This window comes from Grampus griseus, assembly GCF_964374135.1.
Source record: "Grampus griseus genome assembly, chromosome: 2".
Classification (NCBI taxonomy): domain Eukaryota; kingdom Metazoa; phylum Chordata; class Mammalia; order Artiodactyla; family Delphinidae; genus Grampus; species Grampus griseus.
The window spans coordinates 118520304-118540195 of record NC_139018.1 but is presented as its reverse complement, the minus strand read 5'-3'; the positions used below and the strand labels follow the sequence as shown (position 1 = coordinate 118540195).

General features: G+C 38.3%; 1 protein-coding gene across 3 annotated transcripts in view; it reads right to left on the bottom strand.

The window, feature by feature from the left end:
* SCAPER (S-phase cyclin A associated protein in the ER) overlaps positions 1–19892 on the bottom strand; it is a 495909-nt gene that overhangs the window by 458173 nt on the left and 17844 nt on the right. For all 3 annotated transcript variants that reach the window (XM_082647309.1, XM_082647310.1, XM_082647311.1), the window contains exon 2: positions 3035–3101. In XM_082647309.1, coding sequence (XP_082503435.1) covers positions 3035–3040 — 6 coding nt within the window. In that variant the 5' untranslated portion in view covers positions 3041–3101. The remainder of the gene's footprint in view (positions 1–3034; positions 3102–19892) is intronic.

Sequence of the window (19892 nt, the reverse complement as noted above, 5' to 3'; positions counted from 1 at the left end):
ACCAACTTTTGTATGATATTGTAATATATAGCCTTCAGGAGCTATAGAAGGGCAGTGGATGACTGTCTTAAAATAAATGGGCCCAGGCCAAAGTGTTTTTAGACTTTTTGGGCTCTTTACTTCCTAATGATTTTGCAGAAAACAAAAACTTAATTCTTAATTATTTTGTCTTCTTCCCTATCAAGCTATCAGCTGTCAATTCTTATCTGTTAGAATTCTGGGAAATGTACTACTATGTTTCTGAATAAGAAACGCAAGAATTTTACAAGTACAGTGAATATATTTTCTGTATGTGAATTATCTGTTATGGATGATCACAGGCATATTTCATTTACTTTCAGGGTTTTGGCCACATTCTTCAGAGTCACAATAAGCAGTGCTTTACTATACCTTTCCCATTAAGCAGTTTAAAAACAACAGAGATCAAAAGGAAATACTATGCAGCTGTAATAAGGAATGAAGATCTCTAATGATCTAGGATATATTGGTAAGTGGGGAAAAAAAGTATTAGAATACGGTATCTTTGGATTTGAGAAAGAGAATGATAAATATATATAAATTATATACATACTTATATATTTTTCTTCTTTTTGAAAATATAAGCAATAAAGGATAAACCAAAAACTAGTCAAAATGATTACCCACAAGACCCATTAGGATAGCTACTACCAAAAAAAAATAATAATAACAAGGATGTGAACAAACTGGAACCCTTGCTCACTACTGGTTGGAATGTAAAATGGTATAGCTGCTGTGGAAAACAGTATGGAGTTTCCTCAAAAAATCTGATATGATCCAGGAATTCTACTTTGGGTATATAGCAAAAAGAATTAAAACTAGGGTCTCAAAGAAATATTTATACATCCATGTTCACAGCAGCATTTTCACAATAGTTAAAATGTGGGAGCAACCCTGTCCATAGACAAATGAATGGATAAGCAGAATGTAGTATATACATACAATGGAATATTATTCAGTCTTAAAAAGTAAATTCTGACATATGCTACTACCTTAGGATAGTATACTAAGTGAAATAAACTAGTCACAAAAAGACAAATACTGTATGATTCCACTTATATGAGGTACCTAGAGTAGTCATAATCATAGAGAGAGAAAGTAAAATGGTGGCTGCCAGGGGCTGGGGGAGGAAAGAAATAGGGAGTTATTGTTTAATTGGTATAGAGTTTCAGTTTTGCAAGATGAAAAGAGTTCTGAAGATGGACAGTGGTGATGGTTGCACAACTATATTAATGTACTTAATACCACTGAACTGAACACTTAAAAATGGTTGAGGGGCTTCCCTGGTGGCACAGTGGTTAAGGATCTGCCTGCCAATGCAGGGGACACGGGTTCGAGCCCTGGGCCAGGAAGATCCTACATGCCGCAGAGCAACTAAGCCCATGCACCACAACTACTGAGCCTGTGCTCTAGAGCCTGCAAGCCACAACTACTGAAGCCCACATGCCACAACTACTGAAGCCCACGTGCCTAGAGTCCGTGCTCCACAACAAGAGAAGCCTGCGCACCACAACGCGGAGTAGCCCCCGCTCGCCCCAACTAGAGAAAGCCCACGAGCAGCAACGAAGACCCAATGCAGCCAAAATAAATAAATAAATTTTTTAAAATGGGTGAGATGGTAAATTTTCTGCATTTTACCACAATTTAAAACATGGAAAAGAAAAGACTGCCCACGAAGGGAAGAAGAGGAAGAAGAAAAGTCATACTTCTCTAAATGAATACTGTTTAATAGGAATTGTGAACCATGTAAACATTGCATATAATATTAAAACAAAGTAAAAAGAAAAAGAAAAATCAAAAAGAGGTTGAAAACAGTGGAATAATTTTTTCAGCATACTGAGAGAAAAATTAGTCAATCTAGACTTCTATACTCAGCAGACCATCTTTCAAAATTAGGGCAGGAAAAAAAGATACCTTAGACAAACAAAAACAGAGCTTATTAGGACTTAAAAGGCCCTCACTATAAGAATTTCTCAGAATATTAAAGGCAGCAAGAAAACAATCCCAAATGACAGATTTAAAAAATTTAAAACTCAGCTTTTTTTATGTCTTTAAGATATAAAAGAAACTGGAGTGTGGAATGGGGCAGGATGAGATAGGAAAGGAGAATATAGGTAGAAACAGTCCTGCCTTTATACCCAAAAGAGGAGGCTCCTGCCCTGAGCCCTACACTTTAGGAGAGTACACCTATCAAAATACCAAAACATCAAAAATATCAAAACCCAAAGATAATAAGTAACTAATTGAGGGTACAGGAATTAATAGAGAGAGATTCACAAACTAAACTGAGACCTCCCCATCCTAAGAGAAGACAATGAAGAGAAGGAAGGAGGCAAAGCACAGCCTCTGTGCTGAGAAACCAAGGTAAAAACATCTAATTTTACTTAAGAATGGCCACCCCCAATCTCCCAAGGAATGTGTCTAGGCAGCCTGGATTCCCCCAGAAACTGCTTTCCCTCCTCCTCCTGGGTTTGAGTGGGATAGTTTAAGAAGATACTTAGAACTGCCTTAAATCTTGAGTTAGAAAAGTAGAATATGGGGAAGGAGAACCCATCTGCCCAGACTCTCTGGGGACTTTCACCACATCAGTCCCCATCTAAGATTCGGAGACCACCCTGGCCCAACTTCCACCCTGCCAACCCCAGGGAGTATATTGCTCCTTTAAGAGCTGGCTGGGCCCTGGGTAGGAAAGTAAGTCAGGCTGCTGACATAACCTGATTTATAACTTTTTAAGATTAAGACATATTGTTAAAAAAAAAAGCTGACTTCCATTTCTATTCTTGCCCTAGGTTGTACAAATGTTAGGAGTGAGAGTCTATGGCTCTCAAGTTGAACAATACATTCACAGTCAGTTACTTTATTGTTGTGTTTTATAACAAATGTGTTCCATAGAGTGTCTTGAAGGTAACAAATATTACATCAAAAAAGAGAATGAATTAAAAATAGAAGGAAGGAAGGGAGGTAGAAGGAGGCTAAAAAAACTAAGGTTAATGCTTAAGGTAGCTTGATCACTTACCATCATTTTTCAATTCCCTTCTATGCCAAGAAGTTCATTTACCACACAAACCCATGGGGTGTGACTCCTATAATAAAAAATATATAGTACATACTCTTAGTCATAACATTGTCATAAAATCATATTTATTCATAAAAGATAAAAATCTCATCCCCGCAAGTTTCTCATTACATTAAACAACAAAAACATCACCCCTTTATATTCCGTTTAGATATACTATAGCATGTTTCAAATACTCTATGCTGAATAATACCTCAATATCTCCAAAAGAAATTAAATGGAAGAGAAAGAGTATTAATTACATAAATAGCCTATGACATTCCAATCCAAAGGCTTCAAGCTTTTTTTTTTTACTAAACACACACACACACTTTATATCATGACTCAGTTCATACATACATGATTAACTGAAACAAAGTTTCATGAAGTAATATTTATCCCTATTGTGAGAGATGCACTCTGATTATTTCCTATTCTATTCTATTTCATTTTTTAAATACTGCTTTCACTGAATTGATTTATGACCCACTAATGAATCCCAACTCAGTATACAAAACACTGTGTAACCTCTCCTTAGGAACTTCCAAAAACTGAGATTTTATCATAATATCTCAATTACAGAACATCTAATTCTCTACGTACAACAGATCCTACTTTTCAGGGAACCTAGTTAATATTGGTCAACCCTTTATTCAAAGAAATCCAAAGCTAGGAAACTAGATAAAAAACAAGAGGACAGAGAAATTGTGAGAAAAAATGGCTTAACGCCGTAACAAAAGCTACTGAACAAAGAAAAGCAAGCAACAGTTGGAACCCAACCTTCTGGGATGACAGTCTAGTTCATTTATCTTCATCAAGTGAATCTGCTCCTTTTAAAATGCAGCACTTCAAATGAAAACATATGTTCACACAATAACTTACATACAAGTATTCACAGCAACATTATTCCTAATAGCCAAAAAGTGGAAACAACCCAAATGTCCAAAAACTGTTGGATAAATAAAATGTACTATATCCGTACAATGAAATCTTATTCGGCCACAAAATAGAATAAAGTACTTGTACATGCTACAACATAAAGGAATCTTGAAAACAAGACGCTAAGTGAAAGAAGCCAGTCATAAAAGACCACATATTACATAATTCCACTTATATGTAATGTCCAAAATGGGCAAATCAAGAGAGTCAGAAAAACAGATTACTGCTTGCCTAGGGCTAGAGAGTTGGAGGATGATGAGTTACTGCTAATGAGTACAGGGTTTCTTTTTGGGATGATGAAAATGTTCTAAAATTCAATATGGTGACAGTTGTACAACTCTGTGAATATACTAAGAACCACTTTTTAAATGGGTGAGTTGTAGGGTACATGGATTATATCCCAGTAAAAATGTTATACTTTTAAAAATATACTACCTCTGTTCACAACTTCTCCAATGCCTCTACATCTCACTCAGAGTAGAAGTCAAAATCCTCACAGTGGCCTACCACACCCTAAACCTTCTAACTCCCCATAAGTCTCTGACCATACCTCCTACTCCCCTCTTCTCTGGTGTTCATTCCACTTCAACCACACTGGCCTCCTTAAGTTCCCCAACATGCCAGACACACTACTGCCTCAGGGCTTTACAATTTAAAGTCCCCATCTGGAACACTCAAGATTAACTCCATCTTTGCCCACATGTCACTTTCTCAGTGAGGCCTTCTGACACGCTCTTTTAAAAAGTGCAACCTGTTTATCCTGACTCCCACCACTGGCACTCCCTATCCCACTTCTTCTCTAGAGCACTCATTACTTTATATTATTTACTTACTTGGTGGACTGTCCCTCTTTCCCCACAAGAATGTAAACTCCATTATGTTCTTTTTTTTTTTTTCCTATTAGACCTCCCTCCCACCCCACCCTCACCCCACGCATCTAGGTCATCACAGAGCACCAAGCTGAGCTCCCTGTGTTATACAGCAGGTTCGCACTAGCTCTATTTTACATATGGTAGTGTACTTATGTCAAACCTAATCTCCCAATTTGTCCTACCCTCCCCTTCCCCCTCCCTGTGTCCACATGTCCATTCTCTACGTCTACATCTCTACTCCTGTGCTGCAAATAGGTTCATCTGTACCATTTTTCTAGATTCCACAAATATGCATTAATATACAGTATTTGTTTTTCTCTTTCTGGCTTATTTCACTCTGTATGACAGACTCTAGGTCCATCCACATCTCCAAAAATGACCCAATTTCGTTCCTTTTTATGGCTGGCTGAGTAATATTCCACTGTATATATGTACCAAATCTTCTTTATCCATTCATCTGTTGATGGACATTTAGGTTGTTTCCATGTCCTGGCTAATGTAAATAGTGCTGCAATGAATATTGGGGTACATGCATCCTACTGAATTATGGTTTTCTCAGGGTATATGCCCCACAGTGGGATTGCTGGGTTGTATGGTAGTTCTATTTTTAGTTTTTTAAGGAACCTCCACACTGTTCTCCATCGTGGCTGTATCAATTTACATTCCCACCAACAGTGCAAAAGGGTTCCCTTTCCTCCACACCCTCTCCAGCATTTATTGTTTGTAGACTTTTTGATAATGGCCATTCTGAACAGTGTGATATGATACCTCACTGTAGTTTTGATTTGCATTTCTCTAATAATTAGTGATGTTGAGCAGCTTTTCATGTGCTTCTTGGCCATCTGTATGTCTTCTTTGGAGAAATGTCTGTTTAGGTCTTCTGCCCATTTTTGGATTCGGTTGTTTGTTTCTTTAATATTGAGCTGCATGAGCTGTCTATATATTTTGGAGATTAATCCTTTGTCCATTGATTCGTTTGCAAATATTTTCTCCCATTCTGAGGGTTGCCTTTTCGTCTTGTTTATGGTTTCCTTTGCTGTGCAAAAGCTTTGAAGTTTCATTAGGTCCCATTTGTTTATTTTTGTTTTTATTTCCATTACTCTAGGAGGTGGATCAAAAAAGATCTTGCTATGATTTATGTCAAAGAGTGTTCTTCCTATGTTTTCCTCTAAGAGTTTTATAGTGTCCAATTTTACATTTAGGTCTTTAATCCATTTGGAGCTTATTTTTGTGTACGGTGCTAAGAAGTGTTCTGATTTCATTCTTTTACATGTAGCTGTCCAGTTTTCCCAGCACCAGTTATGGAAGAGGCTGTCTTTTCTCCATTGTATGTTCTTGCCTCCTTTGTCATAAATTAGGTGACCATATGTGCGTGGGTTTATCTCTGGGCTTTCTATCCTGTACCATTGATCTATATTTCTGTTTTTTGAGCCAGTACCATACTGTCTTGATTACTGTAGCTCTGTAGTATAATTTGAAGACAGGGAGCCTGATTCCACCAGCTCCATTTTCCTTTCTCAAGATTGCTTTGGCTATTCGGGATCTTTTGTGTTTCCATACAAATTGTAAAAAATTTTTCTGCTAATTCTGTGAAGAATGTCATTGGTAGTTTGATAGGGACTGCACTGAATATGTAGATTGCTTTGGGTAGTATAGTCATTTTCACAATATTGATTCTTCCAATCCAAGAAAGTGGTATATTTCTCCACCTTTTTATGTCAACTTTGATTTCTTTCATCAGTGTTTTATAGTTCTCTGAGTACAAGTCTTTTGCCTCCTTAGGTAGGTTTATTCCTAGGTATTTTACTCTTTTTGTTGCGATGGTAAATGGAATTGTTTCCTTAATTTATCTTTCTGATTTTTTGTTATTAGTGTATAGGAATGCAAGAGATTCCTGTGCATTAATTCTGTATCCTGCAACCTTACCAAATTCATTGATCAGCTCTAGTAGTTTTCTGGTGGCAACTTTAGAATTTTCTATGTATAGTATCATGTCATCTGCAAACAGTGACAGCTTTACTTATTCTTTTCCAATTTGTATTCCTTTTATTTCTTTTTCTGCTCTGATTGCTGTGGCTAGGACTTCCAAACTATGTTGAATAAGAGTGGCGAGTGGATATCCATGTCTTGTTCCTGATCTTAGTGGAAATGCTTTCAGTTTTTCACCATTGAGAATGATGTTTGCTGTGATTTTGTCATGGCCTTTATTATGTTGAGGTAGGTCCTCTCTATGCCCATTTTCTGGAGTGTTTTTATGATAAATGAGTGTTGAATTTTGTCAAAAGCTTTTTCTGCATCTATTGAGATGATCATATGGTTTTTATTCCTTAATTTGTTAATATGGTATACCACATTGATTGATTTGTGTATACTGAAGAATCCTTGCATCCCTGGGATAAATCCCACTTGATCATGGTGTATGATCCTTTTGACATGCTATTGGATTCTGTTTGCTAGTATTTTGTTGAGGATTTCTGCATCTATGATCATCAGTGATATTGGTCTGTAATTTTATTTCTTTGTGATATCTTTGCCTGGTGTTGGTATCAGGGTGATGGTGGCCTCATAGAACGAATTTTGGGAGTGTTCCTCCCTCTGCTGTTTTTTGGAAAAATTTGAGGCTTGGTGTTAGCTATTCTCTAAATGTTAGACAGAATTTGCCTGTGAAGCCATCTGGTCCTGGGCTTTTGTTTATTGGAAGATTTTCAATTACAGTTTCTATTTCATTACTTCTAATACGTCTGTCTATATCTTCTAATTCTTCCTGGTTCAGTCTTGGAAAACTGTACCTTTCCAAGAATTTGTCCATTTCTTTGTGCTTGTCCATTTTATCGGCATATAGTTGTTTGTGGTAGTCTCTTCTAACCCTTTACATTTCTGCAGTGTCAGTTGTGATTTCTCCTTTATCATTTCTAATTTTATTGATTTGAGTCCTCTCCCTTTTTTTCTTGATCAGTCTTGCTAAAGTTTTATCAATTTTGTTTATCTTCTCAAACAACCAACTTTTAGTTTACTGATCTTTGCTACTGTTTTCTTTTTTTCTACTTATTTCTGCTCTGATCTTTATGATTTCTTTCCTCCTACTAACTTTGGGCTTTCTTTGTTCTTCTTTCTCTAATTGTTTAAGGTGTAATATTAGGTTGTTTATTTGAGATTTTTCTTGTTTCTTGAGGTAGGATTGTATTGCTACATACTTCCCTCTTAGAACAGCTTTTGCTGCATCCCATAGATTTTGGGTCGTCGTGTTCTCATTGTCATTTGTTTCTAGGTATTTTTTGATTTCCTCTTTGATTTCTTCAGTGATCTCTTGGTTATTTAGTAGTGCACTGTTTAGCCTCCATGTATTTGTGTATTTTACCCTTTTTTTCCTGTAATTGATTTCTAATCTCATATCGTAGTCAGAAGAGATGCCTGATACAATTTCAATTTTCTTAAATTTTCTGAGGCTTGATTTGTGACCCAAGCTGTGATCTATCCTGTAGAATGTTCTGTGTGCACTTGAGAAGAACATGTATTCTGCCACTTTCAAGTAGAATGTCCTATAAATATCAATTAAATCTATGTGGTCTACTGTGTCATTTAAAGCTTGTGTTTCCTTATTTATTTTCTGTTTGGATGATCTGTCCATTGGTGTAAGTGAGGTGTTAAAGTCCCCTACCATTATTGCTACTGTCGAATTCCCCTTCTATGGCTGTTAGCATTTCTTATGTATTGAGATGCTCCTATGTTGGGTGCATATTTATAATTGTTATATCTTTTTCTTGGATTGATCCCTTGATTATTATGTAGTGTCCTTCCTTATCTCTTGTAACAGCCTTTATTTTAAGGTCTATTTTATCTGATACGAGTATTGCTACTCCAGCTTTCTTTGATTTCCATTTGAATGGAGTATCTTTTTCCATCCCTTCACCTCAGTCTGGATGTGTCCCTAGGTCTGAAGTGGGTCTCCTGTACACAGCATATATATGGGTCTTGTTTTTGTATCCATTCAGCCAGTCTGTGTCTTTTGGTTGGAGCATTTAATCTATTTACATTCAAGGTTATTGTCCATACATATGTTCTTATTACCATTTTCTTAATTGTTTTAGGTTTGTTTTTGTGGGTCTTTTTTCTTCTCTTGTGTTTCCTGCCTAGAGAAGTTCTTTTAGCATTTGTTGTAAAGCTGGTTTGGTGGTGCTGATTTCTCTTAGCTTTTGCTTGTCTATAAAGTTTTTGATTTCTCCATCAAATCTGAATGAGATCCTTGTTAGGTAATCTTGGTTGTAGGTTTTTCTCTTTCATCATTTTAAGTAGATCTGCCACTCCCTCCTGGCCTGCAGAGTTTCTCCTGAAAAATCAGCTGTTAACCTTATGGGGATTCCTTTGTATGTTATATTTTGATTTTCCCTTGCTGCTTTTAATATTTTTCCTTTGAACTTAATTTTTGTTAGTTTGATTAATATGTGTCTCAGTGGGTTTCTCCTAGGGTTTATCCTGTATGGGACTCTCTGTGCTTTCTGGACTTGGGTGATTATTTCCTTTCCCATTTTAAGTAACTTTTCCACAATAATCTCTTCAAATATTTTCTCAGAGCATTTCTTTTTCTTTTCTTTTTCTGGGAACCCTGTAATTTGAATGTTGGTGAGTTTAGTGTTGTCCCAGAGGTCTCTGAGATTTTCTTCAATTCACTTCATTCTTTTTTCTTTATTCTGCTCCTCGGCAATTATTTCCACCATTCTGTCTTCCAGCTCACTTATTCATTCTTCTGCCCCAGTTATTCTATTATTGATTCCTTCTAGTGAATTTTTCATTTCAGTTATTGTGTTGTCCATCTCTGTTTGTTCTTTATTTTTTCTACATCTTTGTTAAACATTTCTTATATTTTCTCAATCCGTGCCTCCATTCTATTTCTGAGATTCTGGATTATCTTTACTATCATTACTCTGAATTCTTTTTCAGGTAGATTGCCAATTTCCTCTTCATTTATTTGGTCTTGTAGGTTTCACCTTGCTCCTTCATCTGTAACATATTTTTTTGTCATCTCTTTTTTTTTTGATGCATGGGATTGTCTTCCTGTCTTACTGGTTGTTTGGCCTGAGACTTCCAGCACTGGAGTTTGTAGGCTGTTGTGTAGATCTGGGTCTTGGTGCCAAGATGAGAACCTCCGAAAACCTCACTCAAACGAATATTCCTTGGGACCTGAGGTTCTCTGGTTCTCTGTTACTCCAGTGGTTTGGACTCAGGGCTCCCACTGCAGGAGCTCAGGCTCAACCCCCAGGTCATGAACCAAGATCCCACAAGCTGCGCAGGGCAGCAAAAAGAAAAAGAAAAAAAGGAGAACAATAACAAAGAGTAAAAAATACAATAAGATTAGAAAACTAACAGATGTGTTAGAAGAAAATTTTTAAATAAAAATATAGATGAAACAACAACCAGAAGGTACACTGGAACAGCAGCAAAAAAAAAGGAAGGAAAAAAAAGCCAGAAAAGGCCTTGGCTGTTTGGAGCGGGGCTTAGGTAGGGGCAAGGTTTAGGCAGTGGGCAGGGCCTATGCTTCGGACTCACAGGGCTGTAAAAGGCACCGGGGGAAGAGGGGCTTAGGCTCAACACAGCAGGAGGGGCCCAGGAGTGCCTCGGGCCTTGGAGGGCAGAGGACCAGGTCCAGGACCCCAGCGGGCTCCCTGGGCACAAGTGGGCAGGGGAAATACTAGACACGTTCCCCTCCGATCCTCCAATCCTGGAGGGTCCCTCCCCACTGGCCTCTCTTTTTCTCCCCACACCCCATCTTATGCTGCTAGGACCCACACAGCCAGAGGTGGCCCCAGAAGGCAGGGGACCAGACCCAGAAGCCCAACAGGCTTCCCGAGCTGAGTGGGCAGGGAATATGCCCGCGGCACTTCCCTTGATACCACAGTCCCAGAGGGTCCCCTCCCGGTCCGCCCCTCCTCCCCTTTCTCTCTCTTCCCTCCCTACTATGCCCCTAGGACCCCCACAGGCAGAGGGGGCCTCGGAGGGCAGAGCACCAGGCCCAGATACCAGCAGGCTTCCCAGGGCCCAAGTGGGTGGGGGAAACACCCGGCACGCTTCCCCTGATCCTCTGATCCTGGAGGGATCCTCCCCATCCACCTCTCCTCTTCTCCCTTCATCTCCCTCCTATGCCCCTAGGATCCAGGCAGCCCGGATGGCACCTTAGCGAGCAGAAGACCTGGTCTGGGAGCCCAGCAGGCTTCCTGGGGCCTGACTGGGAAGGGGAAATGCTAGGTGTGCTACCCATTGATCCATGAGCCCCCGAGGGTCCCCCAGGTGAGGGAATCCCTCCCCTCTGCCAGCCACACCTCAGGGGCCCTGGTCCTGTCCGGCCTCCACTTTTCCTCCCCCTCTCACTCCCCCCCACATCCAAGCCAGTTTCTTGGGGGTTCCTCCCATTTCCTTGGGCATCGAGGTCCCCCACCAGCATCCAACAGGTGCCCTAGTTGTGGGGAGACGTGAACTCTGCGTCCTCCCACACTGCCATCTTGACTCCGCCCCCTTTCTCATCTGGTTTTGTTATTGCTATAGCCTCAGAATACAGAACAGAGCCTAGCATTGAATAGGCATTAATTAAACACTTATTTACTATTGAATAAAGCCTGTACTAAAGAATCTTTGCGATCAGAGGGCAGACAGCAGAAGCAAGAAGAATAACAATCCTGCAGCCTGTGGAACAAAAACCACATTCACAGAAAGACAGACAAGATGAAAAGACAGAGGGCTACCAGATGAAGGAACAAGATAAAACCCCAGAAAAACAACTAAATGAAGTGGAGATAGGCAACCTTCCAGAAAAAGAATTCAGAATAATGATAGTGAAGATGATCCAGGACCTCGGAAAAAGAATGGAGGCAAAGATCGAGAAGATGCAAGAAATGTTTAACAAAGACCTAGAAGAATTAAAAAAGAAACAGAGATGAACAATACAATAACGGAAATGAAAAATACACTAGAAGGAATCAATAGCGGAATAACTGAGGCAGAAGAATGGATAAGTGACCTGGAAGACAGAATGGTGGAATTCACTGCTGTGGAACAGAATAAAGAAAAAACAATGAACAGAAATGAAGACAGCCTAAGACACCTCTGGGACAACATTAAACACAACAACATTTGCATTATAGGGATCCCAGAAGGAGAAGAGAGAGCGAAAGGACCAGAGAAAATATTTGAAGAGATTATAGTTGAAAACTTCCCTAACATGGGAAAGAAAATAGCCACCCAAGTCTAGGAAGCGCAGAGAGTCCCATACAGGACAAACCCAAGGAGAAACACACTGAGGCACATAGTAATCAAATTGGCAAAAATTAAAGACAAAGAAAAATTATTGAAAGCAGCAAGGGAAAAACAGCAAATAACAGACAAGGAAACTCCCATAAGGTTAACAGCTGATTTCTCAGCAGAAACTCTACAAGCCAGAAGAGAATGGCATGATATACTTAATGTGATGAAAGGGAAGAACCTACAACCAAGATTACTCTACCCAGCAAGGATCTCATTCAGATTCGATGGAGAAATCAAAAGCTTTACAGACAAGCAAAAGCTAAGAGATTTCAGTACCACCAAACCAGCTCTACAACAAACGCTAAAGGAACTTCTCTAAGTGGGAAGCACAAGAGAAGAAAAGGACCTACGAAAATAAACCCAAAACAATTAAGAATATGGTCACAGGAACATACATATCAATAATTCCCTTAAACATGAATGGATTAAATGCTCCAACCAAAAGACACAGGTTTGCTAAATGGATACAAAAACAAGACCATATATATGCTGTCTACAAGAGACCCACTTCAGATCTAGGGACACATACAGACTGAAAGTGAGGGGATGGAAGAAGATATTCCATGCAAATGGAAATCAAAAGAAAGCTGGAGTAGCAATACTCATATCAGATAAAATAGACTTTAAAATAAAGAATGTTACAAGAGACAAGGAAAGACACTACATAATGATCAAGGGATCAATCCAAGAAGAAGATATAACAATTATAAATATATATGCACCCAATACAGGAGCACCTCAAACATAAGGCAACTGTTAACAGCTCTAAAAGAGGAAATCAACAGTAACATAATAATAGTGGGAGACTTTAACACCTCACTTACACCAATGGACAAATCATCCAAAATGAAAATAAATAAGGAAACAGAAGCTTTAAATGACACAACAGACCAGATAGATTTAATTGATATTTATAGGACATTCATCCAAAAACAACAGATTACACTTTCTTCTCAAGTGCGCATGGAACACTCTCCAGGAGAGATCACATCTTAGGTCACAAATCAAGCCTCAATAAATTTTAAAAAGTTGAAATCATATCAAGCACCTTTTCTGACCACAACGCTATGAGATCAGAAATGAATTACAGGGGAAAAAATGTAAAAAACACAAACACATGGAGGCTAAACAATACGTTACTAAATGACCAAGAGATCACTGAAGAAATCAAAGACAAAATCAAAAAATACCTAGAGACAAATGACAATGAAAACATGATGATCCAAAACCTATGGGATGCAGCAAAAGCAGTTTTAAGAGGGAAGTTTATAGCTATACAAGCTTACCTCAAGAAACAAGAAAAATCTCAAGTAAACAATCTAACGTTACACCCAAAGGAACTAGAGAAAGACGAATGAAGAAAACCCAAAGTTAGCAGAAGGAAAGAAATCAGAAAGATCAGAGCAGAAATAAATGAAATAGAAACAAAGAAAACAATAGCAAAGATCAATAAAACTAAAAGCTGGTTCTTTGAAAAGATAAACAAAATTGATAAACCATTTGCCAGACTCAGCAAGAGAAAAACGAAGACTCAAATCAATAAAGTTAGTAATGAAAAGGGAGAAGTTACAACAGACACCGCAGAAATACAAAACATCCTAAGAGACTACTACAAGCAACTCTGTGCCAATAAAATGGACAACCTAGAAGAAATGGACAAATTCTTAGAAACGTATAAACTTCCAAGACTAAACCAGGAAGAAACAGAAAATATGAACAGACCAATCACAAGTAATGAAATTGAAACTGGGATTAAAAATCTTCCAACAAACAAAAGTCCAGGACCAGATGGCTTCACAGGTGAATTCTATCAAACATTTAGAGAAGAGCTAACACCCATCCTTCGCAAACTCTTCCAAAAAATTGCAGAGGAAGGAACACTCCCAAACTCATTCTATGAGGCCACCATCACCCTGATACCAAAACCAGACAAAGATACCACAAAAAAAGGAAATTACAGACCAATATCACTGATGAATATAGATGCAAAATCCTCAACAAAATACTAGCAAACAGAATCCAACAACACATTAAAAGGATCACACACCATGACCAAGTGGGATTTACCCCTGGGATGCAAGGATTCTTCAATATACACAAATCAATCAATGTGATATACCGTATTAACAAATCAAAAAATAAAAACCATATAACCATCTCAATAGATGCAGAAAAAGGTTTTGACAAAATTCAACACCCATTTATGATAATAACTCTCCAGAAAGTGGGCATAGAGGGAACCTACCTCAACATAATAAAGGCCATATACAACAAACCCACAGCAAACATCATTCTCAATGGTGAAAAACTGAAAGCGTTTCCTCTAAGATCAGGAATGAGACAAGGATGTCCACTCTCACCACTATTATTCAACATATTTTTGGAAGTCCTAGCCATGGCAATCAGAGAAGAGAAAGAAATAAAAGGAATACAAACTGGAAAAGAAGAAGTAAAACTGTCACTGTTTGCTGATGACATGATACTATACATAGAAATTCCTAAAAATGCCACTAGAAAACTACTAGAGCTAATCAATGAATTTGGTAAAGTTGCAGGATACAAAATTAATGCACAGAAATCTCTTGCATTTCCTATACACTAATGATGAAAAATCTGAAAGAGAAATTATGGAAACACTCCCACTTACCACTGCAACAAAAAAAATACAATACCTAGAAATAAACCTACCTAGGGAGACAAAAGACCTGTATGCAGGAAACTATAAGACACTGATGAAAGAAATTAAAGATGATACCAACAGATGGAAAGATATACCACGTTCTTGGATTGGAAGAATCAATATTGTGAAAATGACTATACTACCCAAAGCAATCTACAGATTCAATGCAATCCCTATCAAATTACCAATGGCATTTTCTACGGAACTAGAACAAATCATCTTAAAATTTGTATGGAGACACAAAAGACCCCGAATAGCCAAAGGAGTCTTGAGGGAAAAAAACGGACTGGAGGAATCAGACTCCCTGACTTCAGACTATACTACAAAGCTACAGTAATCAAGACAATATGGTACTGGCACAAAAACAGACGCACAGATCAATGGAACAAGATAGAAAGCCCAGAGATAAACCCACGCACCTATGGTCAATTAATCTATGACAAAGGAGGCAAAGATATACAATGGAGAAAAGACAGTTTCTTCAATAAGTGGTGCTTGGAAAACTGGACAGGTACCTGTAAAAGAATGAAATTAGAACACTCCCTAACACCATACACAAAAATAAACTCAAATTGGATTCGAGACCTAAATGTAAGACCGGACAGTATAAAACTCTCAGAGGAAAACATAGGAAGAACACTCTTTGACATAAATCACAGCAAGATCTTTTTTGATCCATCTCCTAGAGTAATGGAAATAAAAACAAAAATAAACAAATCGGACCTAATAAAACTTCAAAGCTTTTGCACAGCAAAGGAAACCATAAACAAGACGAAAAGACAACCCTCAGAATGGGAGAAAATATTTGCAAACGAATCAACAGACAAAGGATTAATCTCCAAAATATATAAACAGCTCATACAGCTCAATATTAAAAAAACAAACAACCCAATCCAAAAATGGGCAGAAGACCTAAACAGACACTTCTCCAAAGAAGACATACAGTTGGCCAAGAAGCACATGAAAAGCTGCTTAACATCACTAATTATTAGAGAAATGCAAATCAAAACTACAATGAGGTATCACCTCACACCAGTCAGAATGGCCATCATCAGTAAATCTACAAGCAAGAAATGCTGGAGAGAGTGCGGAGAAAAGGGAACCCTCTTGCACTGTTGGTAGGAATGTAAATTGATACAGCCACTATGGAGAACAGTATGGAGGTTCCTTAAAAAACTAAAAATAGAATTACCACATGACACAGCAATCCCACTACTGGGTATATACCCTGAGAAAACCATAATTCAAAAAGACACATGCACCCCAATGTTCATTGCAGCACTATTTACAATAGCCAGGTCATGGAAGCAACCTAAATGCCCATCGACAGACGAATGGATAAAGAAGTTGTGGTGCATATATACAATGGAATATTACTCAGCCATAAAGAGGAACGAAACTGAGTCATTTGTTGAGATGTGGACGGATCTAGAGACTGTCATACAGAGTGAAGTAAGTCAGAAAGAGAAAAACAAATATCGTATATTAATGCATGTATGTGGAACCTAGAAAAATGGTACAGATGAACCGGTTTGCAAGGCAGAAGTTGAGACACAGATGTAGAGAACAGACGTATGGACACCAAGGGGCACAAAACCGTGGTGGGGTGGGGATGGTGGTGTGCTGAATTGGGCGATTGGGATGGACATGTATAAACTGATGTGTATAAAACTGATGGCTAATAGAACCTGCAGTATAAACAAACAAACAACTAATACAGAAATTTCTTTGGGTTATTTGTATGGAAATATGTTAATATAAATGTTTCAGATATTACATGAAATTTCTAAAACTCTTATATGTTCTGGTATAATGTTATAAGTAATAATACTAGTTATTACTTTAAAATGTATATCTCAGAAATAACTAAGTTTCCTTGTCAATTGCATTATTATGAACTTTCATCAAATCTTTAACTGTAGTCATTTTTAAGTCTTTTGTCATTTACAGACAGTTCTGGGTGTACTCTGATGCTTTTGCAAATATGTTCCTGTAAAAGGGTTTCATCTTCAAGGAATTCATGGAAAAGACTTTGACAAGTACAGGTTTCTGGTAACTGACTATAGTGCTGAACTGAATGAATAAGCATTTTCAGAACTCTAATGGAAAACTGATGAACTCATAAAAGTGCTAACAAAAGATCAAGATGAAAAAAAAATTAATTACATGGGACTGAGTGAACTGATGAGGATGATTATAATTGTTGTGACTTTCTGTTTGAATTAAAAAAAATCCGACAAGGACTCAGAGGCAAAAAATACACAAATCAATTTTCACTGCAAAGTAAAGGAGCTGTTACAGTGGAGGATTACTGGACTGAATGTCAATATTATGACACAGTATGAGTGTGTTTCGTGTTTGGTAATTGCAATCCTTGTTGCTTTTGTTGTGGTCATCCATTTATAATGCTTGGTGTTAGTCTATTTATCTCTTGTAAAAATAAAATACAGTGTGTATGTGTGTGTGTGAAAAAAAATAAGAAACTTTGCTCACAAAATTCGTTTCTTCTCACCCTATATGTATTCAAAGCCTATCAATTCTTCAAGGCCAACTCAAAAGTCATCTTCATGAAACCCATTTTTTTTTTTTTTTTTTTTTTGCGGTACGCGGGCCTCTCACTGCTGTGGCCTCTCCCGCTGCGGAGCACAGGCTCCGGACGCGTAGGCTCAGCGGCCATGGCTCACGGGCCCAGCCGCTCCACGGCATGTGGGATCTTCCCAGACCGGGGCACGAACCCACGTCCCCTGCATCGGCAGGCGGACTCTCAACCACTGTGCCACCAGGGAAGCCCCATGAAACCCATTTTGATATCCCCAGCTGACAGAGATCTTCATCTGAATTCCCAGATCACTTCATCTGTAATCATTACCTCTAAAAAGTGGGGGAAAGTGTGATACAGTGGAAAAAGAGTATATAGGCACAGGAGTCAACCAAATCACTGGTCATGTGACCTTCAGAAGTCATTCAACCCTTCTGAGTATCGGTATTCCCACCTATAAAAATTAAGGCTGGGTTGTTTACCCAAGAGAATTTTTTCCACACAAAGACCTATATACAAATATTGAAAGCAGCTTTATTCATAATATCTCCAAACTGGAAACAACCCAAATATCAAAAAGAAAAGAGACAATCCAATTGTGGCATAAATGTATAACAGAATAGAAAGCAATACAAAGGAATGAACTATTGATATATGCAATAAAATGGATATCACAGATATTATGTTCAGAAAAAGAACCTGAACACAAAAGAATACTGAATTTATATCATTTATATTAAGTTTTAGAACATGCAAAACTAATTCTAGGTGAAAATATCAAAAGAGGATTTCCTCAGTTGGAAGGGAAGGACTGGGGAGAAGTACAAGGCAGCTTTCTGGGAAGATGGATTGCGATAGTGGTTCCCAATTATATATAAATGTGTCAATACTCATTTAACTGCCCACTTAACAAGTGGTTATACTTTTTGTTTGTAAATTATACCAGTAAAATTGATTAAAGACAAGGGCACACAGCTTAAGGGGAAAAAATAAAGGCTATCCTTAATTTATAAGGTTGTTAGGAGGATTAGATGAGAAACACTTCTACTGAAATCAGTATGGCACAGTGGGAAAGACTACACACTGATACGGGACTGAATCTCAATTTAGCAAATTACTATAGCTACTAGTTACATAACCTTGGACAACTCATTAATCCCTCAGAACTTCAGTTTTCTCTTTTGTAAAGAGAATAATATCTACTTTACAGAGTTAAATGGTAGCATACTAGAGTTTCCACCAGTTAAGAAAATATCTGTTACCTAACAAGTACCCCAATAGTTTTTTAAATAATACATAAAATCCAGCACATAGTAGATGCTCAATTAGTGTTATACTCTTTTCCCCATTTTCCTTGGATGAGAATTTCCTCCTCTACTATATTTTAGGATCCTGAAGGACAGGATCAGCATCTCAGTGATCTTCTCTTTCCTCTACTTAAGATTCTATCTAAAAAATGGTAGTCACTCAACAAAGATTTTGAAGGAAAGGAAGGAAGGAAGTAGGCTGGCTTGTTGCTTAAGCAGAATTACCTCTTTTTCTTTTGGTCATTCCAGAATCAATTACTGAGCTTTTCAGTAAAGACAGTTGTAGGCTAGATACCAATAACTTTTTTAAGGCAGACACAAAACTTATATACTATATGATCTATATGCACTGGAAAACAGATTTGAAATAGACAAGAAGCAATGTGAAGTAAAGAATGGGTCTCTGAAGTCAGACCCAAATACATATCCCAAGACTGACACTTAAAAATCTATGTAACGCAGGACTTCCCTCATGGCACAGTGGTTAAGAATCTGCCTATGTTTGTTCTTTGCTATTTTCCAGATTTTCTGAAATACAACTGGAGTACAATTACAACCTTAAAAGATTATAATGATATAAATTGAAATGTATGCAGGAGAGGAGATCAAGACAGCAGGATAGGAGGATGCTGAGCTCACCTCCCCCCAAGAACATATTAAAAAAAAAAGAAAGAAACACATCAATTCTCACAGAAAACAGACTGGAGACTGGCATAAAGACTCTTACATAACCAAGGCTGTAAAGAAAGATCCACACAGAGTCAGGAAAGAAGGGAAGAGTAGTGATCAGGTTGGAACCCACAGCTGAAGGAGGGGACACAGAAGTAGGGGAATTACTTCATTTTGGAGATCCTCTTTGGAAATAGAGGGGTTTGAACCACATATTGGGCACTCCAGGCCCGGAGTCCGACACCAGAAAGACAAATCCCCTTCACTGGTTTGAAGACAAGTGGGACTGGCAGGGGGGCTGTGAGAAACGTGAACTCCACTCATTAAGAGCATGCACATGCTTGCCTGCTCCCAAAACAAGGCAGAGGAAGCAGACTGAGACTGCCTGGGACTCTAGCTGGTTTCCACAACCAGCCCAGTGCACGCCCTAGCCTACCTTGCTCCGCCACACAGCTCCCGACTAGGGTGAAGGCTGCCGCTGCCAAGGAAAGTGCACAGTTGTGGGGGATGGTGCCAACTT